This window comes from Capra hircus, chromosome 4 (assembly GCF_001704415.2).
Source record: "Capra hircus breed San Clemente chromosome 4, ASM170441v1, whole genome shotgun sequence".
Classification (NCBI taxonomy): Eukaryota; Metazoa; Chordata; class Mammalia; order Artiodactyla; family Bovidae; genus Capra; species Capra hircus.
In genome coordinates, this window is record NC_030811.1 from 73,658,668 (window position 1) to 73,676,867 (window position 18,200).

The following is an 18,200-nucleotide window of genomic DNA, read 5'->3' on the forward strand; positions in this document are numbered from 1 at the left end:
TGGGCAGGGCCAAAAGCGGGGCTGGCGGCGAAGGGCAAGCTCCGCCCTCAGGGGAGGGGCCAGCAGGCAGCGGCGCGTCGCTGCGCCGCACGTGTGCGAGCGAGGCGGCTGTGAGTCCGCCTGAGCGCTGCGGGGGCCTCGGCGTAAACCGCGCTGGCTGCCTATGCTGGGCTGCCCTCGTGGTTGGTTCCTCCGAGTGGCCCTTACCTCCGCCTTCCTCCGGCGCCAGGACCAGCGCGCCCGCATTCTCGTCGCCCGCCCTGCGCCGCGCGCACGCTCTCAGGCCCCGGGTAAGTGTGCGGCCTCCCCTCTGCCTCCTGGGCTCCGCGGCCAACCCTCGGCCCGGCGCCCCGGCCCGAAACCCCCCCTGGAAGGGGCAGCATGGACTCGGAAGGAGTCCGGGTCGTGTTCTGAGCCCGCGGCGCGTCCACGGCGCCTCCATTACGGATCGTGCCCGCGGGAGCGCGGCTGAAGCCCGGCTGGTCTAGCGCCTCGGCGGTGCCAGCCCCGCCCCCCCTGCTCTCCGGGCGGGTCCTAGAGGCTGCCGCGCCCTCTCTCCTCCCAGCGGCGCTGTCAGCGCGTGGATCCCTGTCCCACTCCTCCTCTTCTTTGCCCCCGAGGGTTCCTGAAGTCTTCTTCCTCCTGGAAGAGACAACCCGCCTTTATCCTGAAGCCCTTTGCAGCGCACCCGTTCACCGCTGGGCCCGCCCACGTTCTTTCATCCTCCTTCTTATCTCTCATTACTAACAGCGATCCTACTGTGTTCCGGGCAGGCTCTCAGGTGACTGTTTTATAGACGTTTCCCAGTGTAGGAGCAAACCAGAGTTTTTCTCGGTCGGATTTAAAAGAGTGGATGCAGCAGGGAATTGCTGGGCGTGTTGAAACTAATCCGCAAGGTGTCTTTACCTCCAGCCCTGCACCGAGAGATTGATTTAAAAGTAGACTCTCATTGCCTGGGCATTAGGGCCTGCCAAGAAATAAGGTTTGGAGAGTTTAGTTCTGTTGTCAGACCACTTTTTTTTTTTTTTAATTCCGAAAATATAACTAAAGGTTGGTTTTTGTTTCAAGTCTCTAATCATCTGTGAATCGGGCATGCCTCATCACCTGGGGCTGCCTTGGCAGTTGAGGGAAATGTCAAAAATCAGACTACTGTACACTCATACTGAAAAGGGACTGCTGGATATGCAGTGATTTTGGTCCGTCATTAGGCAGAGTAGCCAACAGTTCGTATGTATTAATTTACAACTCCTTTTGAACTTATATTTTGGCAGAAACTGGTGCAGTAGAGCGATTAGTAAAACATGGCTTTTGGCCCCAGATAGGAGACCCTTGACCAAGTTTGCTCCTATCTCAGGCTCTTTGTTGGCCCTGTTTCCGCTGCTTTTCATGTCTAGTTCTTACTTCAGGCCTTTGCTCAAAAGGCACCTCCTTAGACTTCACTGAAGAGCACCCCTCTTATTCTCACTGTCCTTACTCTGCTTGATTTGTGGCTTTTACAGATGTGCGTTTCCTGAGATTGTTTTAATTTTTTTCTCTGATATGTAAGCTCAGTGGGGGCAGGAAATTTTCATTTCCCGAGTGCCTGGAACAGTGCCAGGCAAATAAGAGGGGCTCAATAAATATGTGTGAAATAAATCTAACAGATTTCATTACTTCACATATTAGAGTGTAGTGTGTGCCCTGCCCTAAGGAGAGGGCTCCTTACTGTGAGAGCTGGAGGGCTTCTTGATGGTTTGCAGAGGAGGAGGAGAGATGCATTTAAAAAGGATAAGTTGTGGAGGGTTTTAAAGTACAGATGGGATTGAGACTAATATTGCTGTTTTTTCGACGTTCATTTTGCAGGACTATGTTAAGGGACTATCAATGTTGCATTAAAATTTTGGAAGTGCTAAACTTGATTTTTATTGTGGATTGTAGAGGAAGCTTATTTCTGAATCTAATTTCTTAATGAAAAACTTAAAAACTGTTGAAATTGTAAAATTTCTAATCCCATTTGGTTCATTTGGAGTGTAAAAGAGATAAAATCTATTACTTTAATATTTCCTCTAATGAATTGTGTAGGACTTCTAGTTCATGGGTATGTATCAGTGGATTTCATTTTCTTCCCAGAAGCATCAAGTTTCTAGTCTCTAATATAGATTGCTTGACATTTGAGATGCTATCTTACTATTTTGGATAGCGTATTTGTGCAGCTTTGTTTTTTGAAAATTTTTGAAATTTCAATACCATTTTAAAAACCGATAAAGCTAGACCTTTTACTTGCCATCCCTCCCCCTCTTTTTTTTTCCTCCCTTTTTTTAAAGCCAGTCGTTTTTTTTACACCTTTGCTGTAGAAGACTTGAATATGTATATTTGGATTTTCCTGAATGCAAACTCATTTCCTTAGAGCAGTTGAATGGGGGCAGTCAGGGTTGTTCCATCTTTCTGGTTAAATTCTTCTCAGCCTCTTGGATGTTCACATGATCCTCTCTCATTTAGAAATTATATTTCATTTCAGTCTTCTCATTTATGTATTTTTTGCTTAAGAAATTGATGCTGATTTTAGTTCTGCCTGTCCTGGTCCAGAAGTTTGCACAGCTGTTCTAGTAAATATATTCTCAGCTTCTAGGCCCACAGACAGAACTTAGCAAAACGTATATTAAGTGATTTATAATCACTTGTGCTACATATACGTTAATAATTAATGTCTGTATTAGGGCCATCGGCTAAAACAAATGGAAAGTAATTTTGTTTAATGAGCTTGTCTTTGCAATTAAATGTAACAAGAAAAAGAGATCAGGCAAGTGTCCAAAGTATCAAGAAAAAGACTGCCAAAAATACTAAAGGCCCGTTTATTTGGTGCTCTTGGCAGTGCTTTGAGGGTCTCTTAAAATTGAAATGATGTTTGAAGGAGAGAGCCATGCTTAAGCATTAGCCCAGAAAACAAAAGAACCATAAGAAGCTTTGATTTTTTTTCCCCAGACTCAGCAGCACAGTTCTGCGGTGGAAAGCATCCATAATAAATATTAATGACCAACAGTTGAATAACAACAGCTTGAACAGACCTTTGAGCAAGTCATCATTTTTCTGCTTTCCAGAGAAAGGAACTGAGACTTAAAGAGTGGTGGCTCACTTGGTAAAGGGCATAGCCTAGATCAGACTCCAAGTCATATGCCCAGACTGCCACTCACCAAACAAGAGTTGACACCAGTGGTTGATACTTCAGATCCACCATCTGCTAATATCCTCATTCCAGGGATGTTAGGTGTAACAGTGCTGTCCTAAGCCTTCTAGAATTTCATTCACATGGGGAAGATGAGGGGATGGAGTGATACCTGTATTTTGGCTTAGGTGACTGGTAGTTTGTTGGTAAGATTCTTTGAGGTAAGAGATGCAATTTAAAAGAAGTGCATTTGTGGTGGGAAAAGATGAGATCACTTTAGGGCATGTTGAATTTGATGTTTGATTCCACCTCTTACTAGCTGTGTGAACTAGAGCAAGATACTCTCTGGGCTTCAGTTTTTTAGGGGCTAAGGTGGGACTAATAATGACACATAAGTCACAGGGCTGAAGAGAGGCTTGAATGAGCTCAGTGTGCACACGCTGTCATTGTTTAGCTGTTGTTCCCATTGCCTTGGACCCTTGAGTGAACAGGGAGTTGGAGATGGGTCTTGGCTGGAAAACGAGACTGAGAAGGAATCAGGACGGGGGAAGGAAGCTGGGGAAGTCAAGTGTAAGCAAGTTAAGCAGGAGGGGAAAAGAGCACTTCGAGAGGCAGGAGAAAAGCATGGAGTAGAAGCCAGATCCTCCACCTGAACGTAAGCTTCATGCTGGTGGGCTGTTTATTTGATTTGCTTGTGTGTCGTGTTGTGTCGTGTATGGTGCCTGGAGTAATGCCTGGCACAGAGCTGCACGGTGAGTGTTGAGGGGATGAAGTACAGGTACGAGGAGTGAGTGAGTGTTAAAATGAGTCTGGACCTCCCTTCAGAGGGCCGCCGTTGTTTGGCAGTGGTTATCATAAGGGGCTTTGTGACTGTGCTGGTAGGAGGGGCACTGCCTGAGGACCCCTGTTTTCTTTGTGAATGGCACACGGGAGTTGGAGGGATGGCGAGACAGCCTGAAGGGTTGTTACGAGAAGAAGTCCACTCAACTGGCCTTCTGTTCGCCAGCCAGGAGCACAGGTGGAGACAGCACAGTTGGTCCTCAGTTGAGGTTTAGCAGGGATCTTGCAGCAGGACTAGTGAGCAAGAGGGTTGCGTGTTGGTTAGGAGTTTGGAGTTGTTGAGCTTTGGAGTACTTGAGGAAATGAAGATGAAAGAGGTGGTATCTTGGAACTGGAGGTCTAGGTGTGTTTGAAGAACAGGTAATGGGAGAGAGGAAGCAGTAGAGCTGGAGAGAGTGGTGGTTTGATGAGGGTAGAATAGTTAGTGGCTTTGGTGGCTCAGAAGTTAAAGTGTCTGCCTGCAATGTGGGAGACCTGGGTTTGATCCCTCGGTCGGGAAGATCCTCTGGAGAAGGAAATGGCAACCCACTCCAGTATTCTTGCCTGGAGAATCCCATGGATGGAGGAGCTTGGTGGGCTATAGTCCATGGGGTCGCAAAGAGTCGGACACAACTGAGCGGCTTCACTTCACTTTATACCTTGAACTTTTATAATAAGACATTTCAGACATTCACAGTAGAGAGAATGACATGGTGACATCCCCGTGTTCCCATCACCCAGTTTCAACAATTATCGACTCATGGCCAGTCTTGTTTTAAATCTGTACCTCACTCCACTTCCATTCACCACTGGTTAATTATTTTGAAATAAAGTCCAGACTTCATATCTTTTCAACCATAAAGATTTCAGTCTGTATCTCTAAAACATAAAGATTCTGTTTTTAAGTGTAACCACAGTGATATTGCTGAAGTTGAAGCACCAATACTTTGACCACCTGATGCGAAGAATTGACTTCTTAGAAAAGACCCTGATGCTGGGAAAGATTGAAGGCAGGAGGAGAAGGGGATGACAGAGGATGAAATGGTTGCATGGCATCACCAACTTGATGGACATACGTTTGAGCAAGCTCCGGGAGTTGGTGATGGACAGGGGTCGCAAAGAGTTGGACACGACTGAGCGACTGAGTTGAATAGTGATATTGCATCTTAAAAGTTGCCCATACTATCTTAATGTCATCAACTGTCCCCACTGTTTCAATATCCCTGATTGTCTGATAAATACACTTTTAACAGTTGGCTTGTTAAACCTGGATTCAAAGAAGGATCCAGGTTTATCTATTCGTACATTCCCCTTTCCTCCTTTTCCTGTTGCTGTCCATTAGTTGAGGGAGTGTCTTGATCCTTGTTGAGTTTTCCACATTCAGACTTCTGCTGATTGCTTCCCCGTGCTGGTGGTGAACGTACCATCTTCTGTTTCTTTATGCCGTCCAAACTAGTAGACACAGCTTCAGTCAGTAAGAACTTCATAGACAACAGCATGTCCTTTCAGGGGCCTGCAGCGTCTGGTTGTCTCTTTTTTTTTTTTTTTTTTTTTTTTTTTTTTGGTTGTCTCTTTTTTGTGATGTTAGTGGCCATTGATGTCGTTGCCCAGGGCCAGTATTTCATTAGGGAATTGCTACTTAGTTGTGTCTTTGATCTCTGTAGATGGGGAAGAGTTTTGACTCCTGTTTCAAGACTTCTCAGAAATATCTACTGATGCTTGTTATACTTCTCTGGATTCTCTGGCAGGTATTAGAGTTAACATCCTCAGAGTCTGCACACCCCTTGAAGGGGGACAGGAGACTAGCATTTATTTAGTTCCTACTGTGGCTAGCCACTCTGTGTTTGTCATCTCATTTCATTTTCACAACAGTCCTATGAAGCACATATTACTCACGTTTTTCAGCTGAAGAACAGGGGCTAGGAGAGGTTCTTTACTCTGACCAGTTCTGCAGCTGGAAAGTGGGGCGGGAAAGCCTGGTGTTTGGGTGCCTGTATGGGTAGTGCACACGAAGGGAGGTAAAATGGGAAGACGTGGACTTAATAGAGAGGAGGGCATGGGATTTGGGCCTCAAGGTCTTCAGAGGAGTCTTAAAGGACAGGCGGTGGTGGTGTAGTGGTGCTCAGTCGTGTCGGACTCTTTGCAACGCCATGGATTGCAGCACACCAGGCTCTCCCATCCTTCACTATCTCCTGGAGTTGGCTCAGTTTCATGTCCATCGAGTCAGGTGAGACTAGGTTAATCTGAGAATACAGATATGGAGGCCTTCCCACTGGAGAGAGTTCTGTGAGCAGTCAGGCTGGGATTGGGACCTGTGGGCGCTGGGCCTGAGTTAGAGGCGCGTGTGGAGGATTGGAAATCCACACAGTGCTGGATGATGCATGGTACCGAAGCAGAATGGGGAAGAGGAAGTAACTGGTGTTTCTGTTGAGGCTCTTGGCCCTCAGGTTGTTGAGAAAGAGCCTGATGAGTTCTCTGCATTCTGGGAAGGAGGTAGATGTGCAGCTCACCATAAAGCCTGAGCCCTCCCTGGAGAGAGCAGATTGCAGGACTCGGAAGGGTATCAGGACCTCCTGGTAGATCCTGTCATGCCAGCTGGGAACTTGGGGTGGGGAGGGGGTTGTTTTCTTCTAGAGATGTCTGTGTCTCTTTTGGCTGGCAGGCTGCTTGAGGGGACTGAATTGGGACAAATGGGTGGCCCTGATGTCCCTGGGTTGTAGGTAACTGAGAACTCGCCCAGGCTGTGGCTGGTCATCTCAGGCTTAATTTCCACTTGGTTGAAAGTCTTGCCATTGTAGATGCCCACCGTGCAGCCCACCACCTCAGGCAGGATGATTGCATCATGCAAGCGTGTCTTCACACCTGGGGCGTCTCGGTGGGCGGTGCCTCCTTCTTGGCTTCCTGCAGGCACTTCTACAGCCATGCTGCTCATTCTGGAGGCCACGGTTCCAGGTCAGCAGCTCACAGGACGTGCTCAGACCCTGGTTGAGGTCCACACTGCCGCTGGGGAGCTGTTGTGGGTTTGAGGGGAAGACTGTGTGTGATGAAGTGTAACAAGTGACTCAGGGATGTCTGCCAGGTGCCAGCAACATTGCTGGACTGTACACATGCTTGTCTCCTCCCCACCCCCATGCCCCCATGCCTCTTTCTGGGGTCCTCATGTCAGGAAGAGTTCCCCTACCCTTTTCAAGTCCCCAGGACGGAAAACCCGAGTCATCCTATAGTATTTCCTCTTTCCTCCACATTGGTCACCCAGTCCTGTCCACACCACCTCCTAAGTGTTCCTGAATCCACCTCCACCTTCAGTTACCCTTGCCTCAGCCTTAGATCAAGCTGATTTCTTTCCTCAGTTGTTGTCTTACTTAATCTCCCAGCCTAACCCCATCTTTCTCTTTGAAAAGATGCCATGAAATATCCCTGCTACATGAATCAGATGGCAGTTGGGTTTTCAGATGTAATTCCCTCCATTCAGCCTGGTGTGGCTTCAGCCTGCTCCCAGCCTTAACTCCAGGGTCTCTCCCTGGATGCTTTACTCTGTGTGATGCGGGGTCAGCTTGGTGGGCTTCCTCTAGCTCTCTCTGCATGCTGCACCACCTTCCTCCCCTCTTTTCCACAGCCTCTCTCTTAGTCCCCAAAGCTTAGTTCAGGTGTTCACTTCTGGTCTTTCATTAGGAAGGGGTCTTCTCGGACACCCTCACCACCAGTGCCCCCGTGGTCTTCTGAGTGTTGCCATGTCTCCAAGGAAACCCCGGGCCCTGTCTGCCTCCCTCACTGGTGTACAAGCTCTGAGGGCAGTTTTGTTGAAATAAAATGAGAATGAAATAGCACCAACATCACATAAGTCAGTGTTCTGTTTTGCTATACCTTGCTTAGAACACATAAAAGATAAGCGCTTTCTTAGTTGATTTAAGAGATAATTTTATAAATTGTACAACTAGTTGCAGTCCACTTCTGTTCCTGTTTCTTGGTTTCTTCCATTTTCTTAATTTTTTTTTGTCTTTCAAACAAAATTATTTTTATTGATATTTTTCTCTACCTGCCCCGCCCCTTTTTTTTGTAGCTGTCATGATCCTTTTTTCCCCTTTCCTTTTCTTTCCATTCTTGATTTTTGACAATGAGGCAAGATCAAACATGGATTCTTAAAATTTAGTTCATCATGATTGCTCTGCTGTAGATGCTTCTATAGATGGGATTCCGGTTAACTAAGAGAACTAGGATGTTCTGCTCATTTATGTTCTTTATGTTTACTGAGTTTGTATGTTGCTTTAAGCATCTCCCGATATAATTAATATAGGGCTTCCCAGGTGGCTCAGTGGTAAAGGATCCACCCTGCAATGCGGGAGACACGGGTTCGATCCCAGAGTTGGAAAGGTCCCCTGGAGAAGCAAATGGCAACCTACTCTAGTATTCTTGCTTAGGAAATCCCATGGACAGAGGAGCCTGGTGGGCCACAGTCTGTGGGGTCACAAAAGAGTCAGACATGACTTAGCGACTAAATAGCAATATAATTAAAATAAGAAGCCGCCTTATCCCTGTTTCACCTAGAGCATCAAATAAAATCAAATTAGACAGGCACTTGCAATCTTAGATATTAATAAATGTGTGCTCTGTACTACAAAGTATATATGGCCTCCTAGACTTTTGCTCAGTAATTTGTGTACTAGCTGTAAGTGATCTGTATTTTTTTAAATTGTGACAAAATACACACAACATCATTCTGACCATTTTTAAGTATATAGTTCAGTAGTGTTAAGTTCATTGTGTAGCCAATATGTAGAGCTCTTTTTTATCTTGCAAAACTGAAACTCTGTACTTAGATTAAACAACTCTTTGTTCTCTTTGCTTTTTTTTTTTAAGTCCATTTTTTATTTTTTTGCCGTGCTGAGTCTTCATTGTGGCACGTGGGCTTCTCTGGTTGTGTACGCGTGCTCTAAAGTGCTCGGGCTCAGTAGTTGAGGCTCCGGCTTAGTAGTTGAGGCTCAGGCTAAGTTGCCCCGAGACATGTGGGATTTAGTTCCCAACCAGTGATCGGACCCACATTCCCTGTATTGGAAGGCTCCGGACCACTAGGGAAATCTCGTTCTTCTTGCTTTAAAAAGAAAAAAAAAATGAGTATGTGTTCATGTCAGTAAATATATGTATACACTTTTATCTTAATCAGTATTTTGAAAAGATAGCAAGATCCATGAAGCAAAAGTTAGATGATACAACTGTGGTATTCAGTGAAAACAAGTCTTCCTGCCCAGCCACCTATACCCTCTCCTAGAAGTAACTGCCTTTTCCAGTTTCTTTGAACATTGTTTTTACATATTGTTCGGCTTATGTACCTTAATGTCATTGTTCTTAGTTTTATTTTTTTAGTGTAAAAGCACTGAGATGAGCATCCTTGCAGCTAAAACTTGAAACACTTTAATTAATTTCTTAGGATAATCCCTTAAAGAAGTATTTCTGGGTCAAAAGGCATACATATTTTAAATACTTTTGATATCAAATTCCCTGCAGAAGTGTTGTACCATTTTTTTCTATGCCACTAAAAGCATATTTGGAAGGATTATTTTAATAATTGATACTTAGAACCTTAGGAACAAAGTTAACTGTGCCTCTGTTTGCTGAAACCCAATTTTGTATAGAAGTGATTTTTACCACTTACTCTCTTCCTTCTAAAAGGTTCTCTTAAACGTTTTCTTGGATACTTGAAAATGGAGATGACAGAAATGACTAGTGTGTCATTGAAACGGGGGTCCGCTGCCATCGAAGATAATGACAGTGTGGCCCCAGCTGAGGAGGCCAAGAGACAGAAGGTCTCAGGATGCTGTCCAGCCACAGGGCAAGATGGGCTAGAGAACAGCTCTCTACCCAGCAGCGAAAAGGTGCCTGGGCCTCCCGAAACTGCTGGACAGGGTAAAGAGAACTCTGAAGTTCCGTCAGAGGAAGAGGAGGAGGAAGATGGCCTCTCAGAGGAGGGTGAGGAGGAGGAGGAAGCGGAGAGCTTTGCAGACATGATGAAGCATGGGCTCACTGAGCTGGATGTGGGCATCACCAAGTTCGTAAGTTCTCACCAGGGATTCTCAGGAATCTTAAAAGAAAGGTTGGTTTTGTTTTCGTATCAAGTTATTTTTGTTTTATTAATTCTTTTCTTTAAAAAGAAATCAGTCTGTTCTTCCATTTTTAGCATTCTGTCCCCAAGGATTTTTCATACCAGTGGTCAGTCAGGAATAGGATGAAGAAAAGCTGCCCAAACGAGTAAATGAAACTATTTGAATATAAAATGAGTGAAAAATAGCAATTTCCTTGTGGCCTGCTTTGTCAGTATGTGAATGGGTATTTCCTTAAAATAAGTTACTCTCAATGGTACTTAAATGGTTTCGAGTCTTCCCTTGAATTGGCCTTAAAATCTTAAAATCTTTTGCCTGAATGGGCCACATCAACAGGAGAAAGAAGGTAGTCTTTGTAGCCAGGTGGATCTGGATGAGAATGTAATTCAACCATTTCATAGTTACTTAACTCCTCTGAGCCTCCGAATCCCTGTCTGAAAAATGGGTCATAATGCTACCTGGGAATAGTTAATAGGACTTTAAATAATGTACGTAAAGTATTTAGCATAAAGGTAAGCTTCAGCGTGGCTTAAGGTAGATACACTGGCTTCCAATTTAGTTAAATTTGCTGTGTTTCATGATTCACTTTAGAATGAACTATAGAATCATAGGACAACATTAATAAGCTTTGACCTAGGCATTTTTCTGGAAGAATATTCTAGAAGCTCAGAAGGTCTTTTCTGTACCTGGTACCAGGCCAAGGTGTGGATTAGACTTCATCATGAAACCAGAAAAAAATAACTATATGACTTTGCACTGAAAGTCTTTATTTTTAATACCTGTTTTGCACAATAATAAGGCTTACTGTTGACAAACTTTCTCCTAAAATTAATAGGCAGCAAAATGATAATGCCCTGATCTTCTTTTCCTCAGGTACTCTGACTTCGTCGTTCATGAAATAGGAAGAGATGGACGAATCAGCCATTTGAGCGACTTGTCTGTCCCAGTGGATGAAGAGGTAGGAACAGCTCTCTAGCGAAAGTCACCTTCTGTATAAAAATAATATTTCTTGGAGATCATAGAAATACAGAGCTTTGACAGCCTCAATTCTGTGTGTGACTCACTGGAAGCTCTCATGGTTATTTTAAAGGATCCTTCAGAAGATGTATTTACAGTTTTAACAGCTGAAGAAAAGCAGCGTTTAGAAGAGCTCCAGCTTTTTAAAAATAAGGAAACCAGTGTTGCCATTGAGGTAAGTAGTGCAAAAACGTGTGAAAAGTTTCTTTTAAGGTTTTCATTGCATCTTTTGGGGTGGATGGTTAGTAAGTGTCTTCTGGAAGAATTACAGTAATTAACAAAAGGATGGACTTTCCCTATTTGATCTAAAAGAGCATTGTGTTAAAAAATGTTTTTTTTATCAGTGGCAGGTAACAAGTATTCAGATAAACTGGCCAAAAGAAGAAAAAAAGTTATGTTTTTGCTTTAAAAAATTTTTTTTACATGACCACAAATCGACAAAAAAAATCTGCTGTTTGGAATTGTAGAGTGACCACTGTATCACATAGTGTCTGCTGCAAAGGACTGTCACAGCCTGACAGAGAGTGGTCCTGACAGGGAGGCCGTGGCCCCAGCTCCAAAGGCCTCCTGGTCTCAAATGAGGCACTGGAAGGGAGGGGAGTTGGGAGAAGGAGGTAAGGGAGTGTTTCTTTGCTTATCTTGAGACTTCTTTTGTTCATACAAAAAAGAGCTCAGCTACTAAATAGAACAGTAAATGCCTTTTTAAAAGCTGTTATGGAAGTTTTACTCTTCTCAGTTAGTGCTGTCAGCACTGGTGGCTCAGCGCTAAAGAATCTGCTTGCAACGCAGGAGATGTGGGTTCAGTCCTTGGCTTGGGAAGATCCCCTGGAGAAGGAAATGGAAATGGTAACCACTCCAGTATTCTTGCCTGGAGAATTCCATGGACAGAGGAGCCTGGTGGGCTACAGTGCATGAGGTCACAAGAGTTGGACATGACTTAACAACTAAACTACTACCACCACCACGGTCCTGTCCAGTGAAATTGCGATGCGAGACATGTTTTTAATTTCAAATCTTCAAAAAATGTAAAAACAAACAGGCAAATAATTTTGGCGGTATATTTTAGTTGCCCTACTATTGTCAAAATATTTCAATATATAATCAGTATTTTCAAAATCACTAATGACATGTTTTATTTTCTTTTTTTCGTACTAAGTCTTCAGAATCCTGTGTCACTTTATACTGGTAGCACATCTAATTTCAGACTTGCCGTGTTTCAAGTGCTCAGTTGCTGTGTATGGCTAGTGGTTACCATAAGGGACACAGCAGTTCTAGGTAATCTCTGTAGCAAAGAAAATACAAGATTCTAAGAATCTTGTAGCACAAGACTTTTAGAATTGTAAGTTTGTGTTAAATTCATCTTGTACTATATTTTGATGACTTGCTGGATTTGGGGTTGTCTGAAATTGTCACTTCCGTGGCTCCCAGGTAAAAAGAGTTTACTGTAACTTCTCAGAATTTTTGGGGATTTCCCTCATGGCTCAGACGGTAAATAGTCTGCCTGCAATGTGGAAGACCTGAGTTCGATCCCTGGGTTGGGAAAATCCCCTGGAGAAGAAAATGGCAACCCACTCACAGTATTCTTGCCTGGAAAATCCCATGGATGCAGGAGCCTGGCAGACAAAGTCCCTAGGGTCGCAAAGAGTCAGACACAACTGAGTGATGTCACTTTCACTCTTTTCACTTTCAGAACTTATTATTTGTCTCCAACCCTCATCTCTCCTCCCCGCCAAAATTTCTCAGAAGTATGTACTATTAAAATTTTAGAGATGTTTAATAACTGAATTTACTCAGACAAAATAGTCAACAATGCCAAGAAGAAAATTCCCAAGAATTGGTTTTGAGGGCACTCTAGGAGGATGGTCCAGGCAGTGCAGTGATATATTATCTCTACAATATGCTTTTTCCTACAGAGATGGCAAGATTTACTATCATCTTAAAAATTATAGTTATGCCATCTACTGAAAGATTTTACCTTAAAGAGCATGAACCTTGGGTAGGGGTCCTCATCTATAAAATAGGAGGATAAACTTTCTGAATTTTTAGGTCTGAATATGTATTCACTCATACATGCAAACTATGGTTCCATCTCATTGCTTTCAGTGAATTCTAGGTCTAGACTCAGGTGTTTGTTTTTTTTTTTTTTGGCTGTATCACTCAACTTGCAGGATCTTAGTTCCCCCATCAGGCACTGAACCTGCAGAGTCCTAACCACTGGACCACCAGGGATTTCCCCTAGACTCATTTTTCAATATGAAAAATCTCATCTATATTATAATGTATTTTTCTTTTACATACATATTCATTTATATTTTTTATTTTGCTAGAATATGCTCAGGTTTAGCTAGTAGTAGTTATATTATATCTTATTAGCTTGCAAGTTACAGTCCATCAGTGGGTCATGAAATTAGTGTACTGTATCTTAACCAACATTATTATTTTTTTAATTGCAGTATTGTGTTATTTTCTGGTGTACAGCAAAGTGATTCAGTTCATATATATATATTTTTTTTTTCTTTTTTCATATTCCTTCTCATTAGGTTGGTTTGTTTCTGTGTTTGTTTTTGGCCTCACTGTGGCCTGTGGGATCCTAGTTTCCCCATCCAGGGATTAAACCCATGCCTACAGCAGTGGGAGCGCAGAGCCCTCACCCTTGGATGCCAGGGGATTCCCTCCACTAGGGTTTATTATGAGACATTGAATATGTTAGTTACCTGTACTATATAGTAGGACCTTGTTTTTTATGCTTTTGTATATAGTAGTTTATATCTGTTAATGACAAACTCCTAATTTATTCCTCCCACCCTCTTTCTCCTTTGGTTACCTTTGGATTGTTCTCTGTGTCTGTCAGTATGTTTCTGTTTTGTAAGTAAGTTCATTTGTATCATACTTTAGACTCCACATATAAGGTATATCATATTTTATTTGGCTTTCTCTTTCTGACCGAGTTCATTTAGTATACATATTTCTAGGTCCATCCATGTTGCTGCAGATGGCATTATTTCATTCTTGTTTATGGCTGAGTAGTAAATGGCACCCCACTCCAGTACTCTTGCCTGGAAAATCCCATGGATGGGGGAGCCAGGTGGGCTGCAGTCCACGGGATCGCTGAGGGTTGGACACGACTGGGCGACTTCACTTTCACTTTCATGCATTGGAGAAGGAAATGGCAACCCACTCCAGTGTTCTTGCCTGGAGAATCCCAGGGACAGAGGAGCCTGGTGGGCTGCCATCTATGGGGTCGCACAGAGTTGGACACGACTGAAGTGACTTAGCAGTAGTATTCCACTGTATAAATACCTCATCTTCATCCATTCATCTGTCAGTAGATATTTAGGTTGTTTTCATGTCTTGGCTGTTATAAATAGTGCTGCCATGAACATGTATCTTTTCAAACTATAGTTTTGTCCAAATATATGTCCAGGAGTGGGATGGCTGGTTCATATGGTATTCTATTTTTTAGTTTCTAGAGGAAACTTCAGATTATTTTCCATAGTGCCTGCACCATTTACATTCCCACCAACTGTTCAAGAGTGTTTCCTTTTCTCCATACCCTTTGCAGCATTTATTTGTACACTTTTTAATAATGACCATTCTGACCGGTGTGAGGTGGTACCTCATTGAAGTTTTGATTTGCATTTCTCTAATAATTAGCAGTGTTGAGCATCTTGTCACATGTCTGTTGGTCACCTGTATTATCTTCTTTGGAGAAATAGCCATTTGGATCTTCTGCCCAATTTTTGATTGGGTTTTTTGTTTGTTTGTTTGTTTTTATATTGAGCCATATGAGCTGTTTATATTTTGGAAGTGAATCTGTTGTCAGTCACATCATTTGCAAATGTTTTCTCCCAGTTGGTAGATTGACTTCATTTTTGTTTATGGTTTTCTTTGCTGTTCAAAAGCTTGTAAGTTTGATTAGGTTCCATTTGTTTAGTTTTGCTTTTGTTTGTACTCTGTACCCACTCTGCTAAAAGTTTATATCATGAATGGATGTTAAATTTTATCAAATACTTTTTATGCATCTATTGAGATGATCACATGGTTTTGTCTTTTGTTGATGTGGTGTGTCACTTTAATTTTTTTTTTTTTTTTGGCCGTAGCTTGTGGGATCTTAGTTTCCCTACCAGAGATCAGATCTGTGCCCCTTGCAGAGGAAGCGCAGAGTTTTAACTGCTGGACTGCCAGGGAGAGTCCCTCACATTGATTAATTTGCATGTGTTAAGCCTTCCTTGTGAGCCTGGGATGAATCCAACTGGATTATAGTGTATATCTTTTTTATGTGTTGTTAGATTCAGTTTGCTAATATTTTGTTAAAATTTTTTATATCAAACATAATATTTTTCTTTATAGTGAGTGTCTTTTTCTGGTTTTGGTATGGGATGATGGCTTCTTAAAATGACTTTGGGACTGTTCCCTCCTTTTAAGAGTTTGAGAAGGATCAGTGTAAGTTTCTCTTTGTATGCTTGATGGAATTCCCCAGTGAAGCCATCTGGTCTTGGACCTTTGTTTGCAGGGAGTATTTTTTATTATAGATTCTGTTTCATTTCTAGTGCTCTGTCTGTTCAAATTATCTGTTTCTTCCTGATTCAGTTTTGGTGGACTGTCTGCTCTTGAAACTCGTCCATTTCTTCTAGATTGGCAAAGAAACTTTTTGGCGTGTAGTTGTTCACAGTATTCTCTTCTGGTTTTCTGTATTTCTGTGTTATTGGTTGTTATTTCTCCTCTTTCATTTCTTATTTTGTTCATTTGGAACGCCTGGCCAGAGATTCGTCGATTTTTGTTTACCTCTTCAGAGAAACTGCTCTTGCTAACCAACATTTTTATAACATAATGAAATAGGAAATAACAGTGCATTGCACATTATAAGGGTTAAGTACTGTTCTGTACATTTTTTTAGATTTTTAATAAGGTGCATACACATATTAATATATTGGAGAAGGAAATGGCAACACAGTCCAGTATTCTTTCCTAGAGAATCCCATGGACAGAGGAGCCTAGCAGGCTACAGTCCATGGGGTCACAATAGTCAGACATGACTTAGCAACTAACCCATCGCATATTAATATATATTGCTGGATCCTGAATCCAGGTATGAAATGTATTTCTCAGTGTAAGATACATTCAGAAATTGAAAAACAGTTGTATAACTAGTTACTTTACATTTTCTTGATGTAGATTTTTCTCTTTTAGTAACAAATATACTGGATTGTCATTATTAAGTTCCTCAGTATAGGGCAGGGTTCATTAGACGCAGGAGTAGATTAGATTGCATTATTCAGGGAATAGAGTTTCTGATATCCCCATACATACAGCTCACCTGCTTTTCCATCTGTGAGCCCTGAGGTGTTCATTGTTTAGCTGAGTCCCTGAAAGGGAGCGTCTGTGATGGGTGGCTGTGGAGTTGGATGGCCTGGAATTCACATCTGACTCTGTTCCCCTCCAAATATATAATCTTAACTTCTCTCAGCCTCACTTTCCTCATCTCTAAATAAATGTGCTGGTGGCTTGATAGGGAACTGATGGGGACTGAATAAGACAATGATTGTAAAATGATTGGTAACAGTACCTGGCAGCTGGACAAACTCAGCAAATGGGTTCTTATGATTTGCAATTTGTAAAGGTCTAAAAGATTTCTGATATTTAGGCACCTAAATATCCTTCAACAGATGAATGGGTAACTAAGATGTGGTGCATATATACGCTGGGATCCTACTTAGCAATAAAAATGAAATAATATGCAACATGGAGGGATCTACTAAGGGCAGTAAGACAGAGGAAGGTAAATACTATGTAATACCACTTATATGTAGAGTCTAAAATGTGATACAAATGAATTATTTGCAAAACAGAAACAGACTCACAGATATAGAGAACAAATTTAAGTTTACCATAGGAGAAAGGGGTGAGAGACTAATACATTAGGAATTTGGGATTAACTGATACAAACTAGTATATGTATAGTAAACAATAAGGACCTACCATATACCACAGGGAGCTATCTGTATTTAATATCTTGTAATTATATATGTATATTGAATCACTTTGCTCTACCCCTGAAACATTGTAAATCAACTATACTTCAGTAAAAAAAAAAAAGAGAAAAAGACTTCTGAAATTGTACCCTTGTACTTTGGTTACTTTATGTCATTACTAAGCTAAGTAGTGTTTTTACTAATTCTTTTCCATTATTTCCTTTATTTAGTGTTTGTTAAATGAGGATCATTGTCTGTGTTTTTAATAGGTTATTGAGGACACCAAAGAGAAAAGAACCATCATCCATCAAGCGATTAAATCTCTGTTTCCAGGATTAGAGACAAAAACAGAAGACAGAGAGGGGAAGAAATATATAGTAGCCTATCATGCAGCTGGAAAAAAGGCTCTGGCGAGTAAGTGGGCTTGTGGCCTGGCCTTTCTTCTGCCTCCTCATTCTCCCTGCCTGTTCACACTCAAGGGTCATTTTGCAGTTGTTCCGAGATGGATATTGACCATACCATTCCTTCAAAGAAGGTGAACAGTCTTTCAGATGCTAGAACAATCCTGCATCTGAAATCACAATCACAATCACACAATCATGCGTCTGGTAAAGGGGGCAGTAGGTCTTACATGTGAGTACGGATTTGCTGTAATGATAGTGGTGCCAGAGAGAAAGTCTTATGTAATCTAATACGTTCCCTGAAGAGCAGAGCAGGCCAAGTGGTAATTCAAGAAGAAGACAGAAGAATATTGTTCATTCTGTCCTCTTAATGGAGGTAAGAAAGCTTTCAAATGAACAGAAACTGCTTGTCACCTCTCCCAGTGGCATATTCTGCAAACTCCCTATATCGACAGTGCCGCTGCTTTCCAATCGTGAGTACCTTATTGACTACACATAAAAAACATGGAATATATAGAAAACCACCCCTTCACCAAAGCCCATGTTTCACTGAGTAGCATTTGTTTGAAGTGGGTGTGTTGTCAGTGAATCTTGTTTATTTATGTTCTATGTTCTACAGCCATGAAAATAACTATTTGCATATAACCTTAAGAAATATTGGATGATAATTTTTCTTCTTTTATCTGTCAGATCAGTAGATAAAATTTTTATGAAAATTACAAAAGGGAAAATTCTTCACCTCCTCCTCTACCGT

The 18,200-nt window shown here is 42.2% G+C and overlaps 1 protein-coding gene across 1 annotated transcript in view; it reads left to right on the forward strand.

Annotated features, from left to right (window-relative positions):
• PUS7 (pseudouridylate synthase 7 (putative)) overlaps nt 1-18,200 on the forward strand; it is a 55,310-nt gene continuing 37,110 nt past the window's right edge. Inside the window, exons 1-5 of the mRNA XM_018047243.1 lie at nt 1-290; nt 9,629-10,049; nt 10,930-11,014; nt 11,147-11,248; nt 17,315-17,459. Of these exons, the coding sequence (XP_017902732.1) occupies nt 164-290; nt 9,629-10,049; nt 10,930-11,014; nt 11,147-11,248; nt 17,315-17,459 (880 nt within the window). The 5' untranslated portion in view covers nt 1-163. The remainder of the gene's footprint in view (nt 291-9,628; nt 10,050-10,929; nt 11,015-11,146; nt 11,249-17,314; nt 17,460-18,200) is intronic.